The sequence below is a fragment of the Saccostrea echinata genome, unplaced genomic scaffold (assembly GCF_033153115.1).
Source record: "Saccostrea echinata isolate AGI-Se365-2 ecotype Australia unplaced genomic scaffold, CSIRO_AGI_Sech_v1 ptg000004l, whole genome shotgun sequence".
NCBI classification, from domain to species: Eukaryota; Metazoa; Mollusca; class Bivalvia; order Ostreida; family Ostreidae; genus Saccostrea; species Saccostrea echinata.
The window spans coordinates 5,982,434-5,990,000 of NW_026889753.1; the positions used below are offsets into that span (position 1 = coordinate 5,982,434).

At 33.9% G+C, this 7,567-nt stretch overlaps 1 protein-coding gene across 1 annotated transcript in view; it reads left to right on the plus strand.

Annotated features, from left to right (window-relative positions):
* Nucleotides 1–1,211: 1,211 nt before the first annotated feature.
* The window catches only part of LOC133179084 (uncharacterized), a 10,908-nt gene continuing 4,552 nt past the window's right edge, over nt 1,212–7,567 (plus strand). The window contains exons 1-4 of the mRNA XM_061313814.1: nt 1,212–1,420; nt 2,461–2,530; nt 2,614–2,664; nt 3,648–3,806. Of these exons, the coding sequence (XP_061169798.1) occupies nt 1,247–1,420; nt 2,461–2,530; nt 2,614–2,664; nt 3,648–3,806 (454 nt within the window). The 5' untranslated portion in view covers nt 1,212–1,246. The remainder of the gene's footprint in view (nt 1,421–2,460; nt 2,531–2,613; nt 2,665–3,647; nt 3,807–7,567) is intronic.

Sequence of the window (7,567 nt, forward strand, 5' to 3'; positions counted from 1 at the left end):
TTGGTATATTGAATTAGACTTATTTTTAGATCGTTCTGTATATATAGGGATTTTAAGATAGCTCCGCCTACTGTAGTCCCTTTCTGTACAGCAAACTTCAATGAAAAACACCTCCACCGTGTCACAAAAGTCCTTTACCTTTTACAATTAAAAATTTTTAATACTCCCAATGACTTAAAAAAGACCCATACTAATTTTGAGGTAAAAGATCAATTGACAAGGTCTGAAATTCATCTATTGCAAAAAAGGTTTCCTGATCATAACTTTAGTTCTCTTTTGGGTTTTTACAATGAAACTTTAAAAGATGATAACTTTCTCTAACTAGAAAATACATCGACAACAAAGATAATGCACTTCATGTAATGCTATTGATGATGAATTTCAATTCTTTTTACAATGTAATCGTAATATACAAGCAAGGAATATACTTATAAAAACCATTCTAGATAATTGTTCCTCATTTGATCTCAAATCACCCACACAGAAACTTGAATATATTCTTAGTCCAACACTTGAAGTTATCCCGGCTGTTTGCACTTTTATAAAACAATCATTAGAATTAAGAAATAAAAGGTCCACATCGGTACGTGTAACATATATTGAGTCAATTACTTAAATTGTGTTTGTTGTTTATAAACATTCACTGCATGTTCTCTGTTTTTTTTGTTTGTTTTTTGTTTGTTTGTTGTTTTTTGGTTTTGTTTGTTTGTTTTTTTTAATTTTGTATTGTATTGCTTGACCCACATGGGTGTATTATGCGATAAAGAAATTCTAATATGTAACTCAAGAAAGATCCCTATTGATTTTGACGTTAAAGGAAAGAAAGGCAAGGCCACAGATTCGTGTATGGTATGAAATTGAACAGTTTAGTTTTCGGCTTATTTTTGTTCTTTTAAAAGTTTTTGAAAAACAAATTACGCTTAACGTTCATGATCATGGATCTAGTTGGGGAGGAAGGGGGGGGGGTCAAAACCCCTCCAAACCCAGGATTTTTGGAAAATTTTAAACTGACACGGATCCCTTGTTGGAAGTCATATGGATAAAGATAAGCGAATTTAAAACTTCCCATGAAATAGGTTTTTCGGTTTAGTTACCCCCACATCTTGGAAAAAAATTCGTAGATCCGCGCGTGAAGTTAGATTATTGAGTTGTGAAGTAGTGTGTCGTCATAATAGAATATTTTTTGCGTCACAATCACTGCATCTTATTGTGACGTCATACATTATTGCAATAGCTGTCAGCTGTGATGGCGAATGTTTTTACCATAAGAAGCCTTCAGCCAAGATCGACCACACTATCTGATTACAGGGGTCACGATGCCACGAAATATCGGGTGTGTCCTAGAATACTGTCACCTACCAGGCGAGCAAATCCGCATCCAATAGGTCTGAAATATCAGCTTATTGGACAAAAGAAACCGGTAAGTTAATACTACATAGTAGAAGATAAAACAACGAGGAATGGGCGAGGAGCAAATTATTTTTAGACATATTGTAAATATAGCATTTAAAATTTCACTGAACTTAAGGATATCCGCTCCTCAGCCAGGAAGGATAACTCTTAAAAAATCATTATTTAACGACGACGGACCTAATTCATTTCTGCAATAGATTTTTATTCAAATTTTAATATGAGGTAAAGTGACTTTTGGTGAGTTAATATCAATAAAAAAAAATAATATGGTCATCGATGTAGATTTTTAATGGGGAGCGTTTCAAAAGTTGGCGATGGAAATCGATAATTACTGTAGGAAGTAATGGGAAATTGCCAGTGTAGGGTATAAGAGTGATCATTGAAAAAAAAATCGGCAATAGAATTTTTATTCATATTAAAGGAAAATGTTAACAAGAAAATTTACCAGCAAATTATGCCAAAAAATAAATGGGTCATCGGCTTAGAATTTTCAGGGGGGCATGTCAAACTCAGGTGTAGGGCACATTTTGGGTGAAATTTTGAATGAAAATACCTTGGCCAAATAAATCATTTATTTATAAAATCAACAAATGAATATAAATCAAAATATTTGCAATATTTTTGAGTTTGAATATCTTTAAAAAGAATTAAAAATGTATATTTTTTATCTTTTGCAATACATAATTAAGTCAATTTGATTCAAGGCATATGCGCTGTTTTCTGCGCAGTGGCGCGACATTTTGAATTAGGTCCGTCATCCTTATAATTAAAAAAGTCTCAAAAGGAAGCTTGAAATCTTTTCGTGCAGCAATTTTAATTTCACGTATCTCGATATTTTTATTCGCGTTTCCTGAAATTTTTTTTGAGATTTGATAATTTTCTCGTTGTAATATGTTTAATGATGAGCTGTGAAGAAATACCATGGGTAAATACACAATACTTTGAGAATTCAGAGACATTTTTGTGAGTATTTTCAATTACTTAACTGCTGATATTCAGAACCTGAGGATCGGACTACCTTAATTTCTTTTCTTATTTCTTTAAAAGACTTATGGCATATGGCATCCTGATTTCCATCGTATAGAACTGAGAATGCCAGATATGATAAAGCATTTAGGTAAGCAAAAAGAACACAATACCATTCAATTTCTTTAATAAGTATTCAGCTTTGTATGTCTCCTAATTTCCTCTCTGTTACAGGGCAAGTCAACTTTACATGTTCTCTTCCTGTCATCCACCCACGGGAATACGGTAATGTCATAAATGTTAACAAGTACGATCGAGGGACATTCAAAAAGTTTAGTCATATCTCCATTCATCCATAAATATTTTCAAAGTAGATCACTTGTAACAGTAATCTCTGTAGAGAAAGCAAGAACTAGTTTTGGGGTTAACTCAATAATTTAAATGCAATTAAACCTAATCACTGATTTTTCCATAAGAGTAATTGGAAGCAATTCAGTGATGGCAACAGCTTTGGAAGTGGGTTTTAAGTTCTTCGGATTGTTTTTAGTCTAAAACTTCTAAAGAAAAGAAACATGAAAGCAATTGCGATGGAACTTGAGACTTTATATTAAATCTTGAAAGTTTGTCACGGTTAATGTTTGTCACGGTTAATGTAAACTTTAATGAAATGCTGTTGGCAAGGATATTAGCATGCGACTTGGACTTTTTTGTCCATCAAGTCACAAATCGATCATTACAGCTTTGATATTTTTCATATTGTTAATTGTTTTATATATTTACCTTACTTTCAAACTAACCCCAACCCTTTTCTCAATGCAATGGTGACGTCGAATATTTCAGTAAACTTCTAGATCTAAAAAAGGACTACAACGGACTTTAAAAAAATAGTGTTAAAGGAATTTAGTGTTAAGGAAGATGCACTATCTGATACACTTATCAGACTTGCATGTATAAAATATCTGAATTAATATTGAAGAAATATTTTGCGATTGTAATTTTTGCGGATTTGTTCTATCTGCAAAATTCCGCAAAAATTGGACAACCGCAGAAAATAGCCGTTATACGGTACTGAGTTTGTCTACATAATTTAGTTGAATTATTTTAATTACATTTAATAGCCTCGGAATTAAATACAAAACAGATCGAAGAACATCGACTTTTCAAATCAGTAAAATTAATGCAGTACTCTTTCAAATCATTGATTAATATTTACCTTTTTTGACAAAGTAATTAACAGAATAATAACACATATCTGTTCCAATTGCCAGGAAAATTTCCTAACATCCAATATACGGAGACCACCACATCTCGTAAGAATTTCTGTCAACCGTGGAGATTTCCTAAACTGATGGAACTGAACCCACCCTCCAGCCATACTAGATACAGTCACACTCCTGTCGCGTTCCGTATACCCGTCAAAGGAATAGGTACGGTGCTTGAAATCTCCACTTTTGATGAGATACTAGTAATTGATACTGACCGTATATTTCAAAATACGTATATTTTTTGACGCTGGTTATGGACGAGACTTGAGGTTTTACTTGTGCTTGATAAAATAAAACGCTTTTTTTAGTTTCACCACGCAAGAAAAACATATATACATGTAAATACATTTATACAAGTAATTCAGACACGTAGCATCGTTTTTCAAGGAGTGTGTTGGGGGCGGGAGACAAAAAAATTGATAAGCCAAAAAAGATGAGACAAAAAAAAATTGTTTTATATATATATATATATATATATATATATATATATATATATATATATATATATATATATATATATATATATATATATATATATATATATATATATATAATTAGGGGGAAAAATTCCCTGTAACTACCATTAAGACTGTATACCCCCCCCCCCCACCTTTAAGCCTCCTCCTCACGTTTTCTGTCAGTTTTTAAAGACACGATAATGAAAAAGATGAAGATAACGAACAGTGATTTATCTCAAAAAACCTACAAACAATACAAATTTGTGAACAAATTAGGAGGAGTAAACATATCCTATCGACATGTGTTCACCCGCCGTGAGCCCTATGCATTAATGAGGTAGAAGGAATATTCCGTAGCCCAAATAGTTAAAAAGCAAAGGCCTAACAATTGGTATGAAATATGTCATGCAGTCAAAATATGTCCTAATGATAGGTATTTGCTACCAAAGTCATTATTACGACCATAGCATTTACGAAATGTTGACTTTAAATGAGATTGAAATCCCTGTAACAGCAACTTATCTTTCAGTAGCCTACCCTGGTTTAAAAATTGATCGTACTAAGTAGCATGCTCTTGAGTATTGAAAAAGTTGGAAGACATTAACACAGTATCCAGGTGATAGTGGGACATTACTACATAGGAAAAATTGAAGTCATCTCGTTTGTCAGTTTAGTTGTTAGCTGACCCTTGTCGCCTAGTCAGTAAAATATCCAGATAAGAAAAGATGTGGCAGACTCTGTTTGCTTTTATTTCGGGTTCACTGGGGTATATGGAGTCGACATATGAATGGAAGTAACTATTGTTAACTGATACAATGTCGTCACTATACAGGCCCGTAGGAAGCAATTTCAGTTGGGTGGGTGGGGGGGGGGGGGCACAGCCATACATTTTCAGTTGGGGGCACTATCAACTACCAAAAATTCCTTGACAAGCAACAAAAAAAAGGTCATCAGACGTTTTTATTGAGGGGCACAAGCTAGAAGTAGCTAAATTTCTATAGTCATCTATAGGCCATGCTATATCTGAATGTTGAACTGGAGGTCACAGTAAGTGTCTTCTTCACCTAATGAAGATTTTGAATGAATTCTGCTTCATAGGAATATAAAAACAGGTCGGCTAATAAAGGAGCACAATTAGTGCCCTTCGAATTCTAATAGTTTGTTGGAAGACCTGGTCTCCAAAGACTACATAGATGAACTTCAGCATCTTTTTGATATCAACTTCAGAATACTTGTGTGTAGAATTAGAGTGAATTTTAACAAAGTAATTTTGTTTATAATCAATCACAAGGTATGAAAATAACTTAAAATACATTAACATGAATTCATATAACATACTAGTATTATGCTTAAATTCTAATATTATTTCCCATTTTTGTTTAGTTCTGTACTAAGATTGCCTCTCTACCGGTATCTTTAAATACTCTAAACTTCCCTTGTTCACGGCGTCATAATTCCGCGGAATCACAATTTCTGTTCAATCCACAGATAACAACCGGATTTCTTGAATTGCTATTGTGTGTCTTAGATGCACTTTAAGTAAACTGTAAAATTTCCGTGGAAAATTTGTGACCGTGTACATAGCGTAAATTAATCTCAAACGAAAAAATGTACATGTACGTCTAAAGTACTCTTCTAGAAGAGGGACAATCTCTTAAAACTTTTAAACAACAAGAGGCCCAAGGGCCTTAATGGTCACCTGAGTATAATACAACAATTTAGAAGTTAAATACACTGATAGATGAAGCTTTGTTGCCCTAAAACAAGAGAAGTAGGAAGATCAGGATCAACAAAATAATTCATCTAGTATTCAGTATCAACTCATAAATTAAGTTCTAATCTGTCCCCCACTTATTGCAGACTATTAACAAACTATTAGTGTTTCTGTACTAATTTTAAACCCATATTAAGACCTCTAGCATTGACCTCTCTTATGGTCTTTGAAGAACTTTTAATAAGATAAGTTATTTTTGTCTCATTTTTATTTATCTATTACTTACAGGTCTACCTGATTATTAAAACTAAGAAAGTACTTTTTGAATTATACGATAAACATTCTTGCATAATTATCTTATTCTATTAACCTTTCAAATACATTATTTACAGTGATTAATTATCAAAGGTGAATGGAAAAGGGGAATAACTTCTCTCAGTAGAATACAAATTAATAGAGCCCTGCCCAGGACCAGAATGCTTAGACAAATGGTCCAGATGTTCAAAAATTTGGTAGAAATATGCTTACTTATATCATTTAAACTTTTACTCAGTTTGCTTCCGATATGCCCAGAAGCAGAGAAGAATTTCACAGGTACAATGCATTTCCACTACAGATTCAACAAAGCCTTACCCTAACACCAGAACCCAAAACCAAGGGTCAAAAAATTTACAAATTTGGAAGAGTTAACCTCATCATCATAACTATGGACTTCAAAGAATTAACACTTTTCCAGTATATTATCAAAAGCCTCCCCCCCCCCCCCCCTTCGTTATGCCAGAACCCCTGACCCTAGGACCACAAGATTGAAAAATTCTGTTCGAAGCGCCCATTTTCATCATAGCTAAGCAATTTATTTATCAGCTCAACATTAAGGAGCATACTGGATTAGTTAGTGATTAATCAATAGAATTAATGCTTTTTCACTAAATAATCAAAAGAGCCCCCCCCCCCCCCTCTCCTCAAGAACCCCAAAAACTGAGGCCATATATTTAAAAATTTTGGAAGAGGCATTCTTGCCTATCATAATCATGCACTTAGTTTATTTAAATAATCTCCAGTAGTAGAGAAGAAGATTTTCAAAGAATCAATGCATTTTCACTATATAATCAATAGAGCCTCGCCCTAACACCATCCTCTGACCCTGGGGCCATGAAATTCACAATTTTTGAAAAGGCATCCTTATGCATCATAACCATGCACTTAGTTTGTTTAAATAATCTCCAGTAGCAGAGAAGAAGATTTTCAAAGAATCAATGCATTTTCACTATATAATCAATAGTGCTCCGCCCTAACACCAGAACCCCTGACCCTGGGGCCATGAAATTCACAATTTTTGAAAAGGCATCCTTATGCATCATAACCATGCACTTAGTTTGTTTAAATAATCTCCAGTAGCAGAGAAGAAGATTTTCAAAGAATTAATGCATTTTCACTATATAATCAAAAGAGCCCTGCCCTAACACCAGAACCCCTGACCCTGGGGCCATGGCTTTCACAATTCTGGGAGAGGCCCACCTCCTTATCATAACTATGTACTTAGTTTATCACCTTAATGCACAGGAGTAGATGAGAAGATTTTCAAAGAATTAATGCATTTTCACTATATAGTCGATAGAGCCCTGCCCTAACACCAGAACCCCTGACCCTGGGGCCATGAAATTCACAATTTTGGAAGAGGCACTTTTGCTCATCATAACTATGTACTTAGTTACTTTATTTAATACCCAGGAGCAGAGAAGAAGATTTTC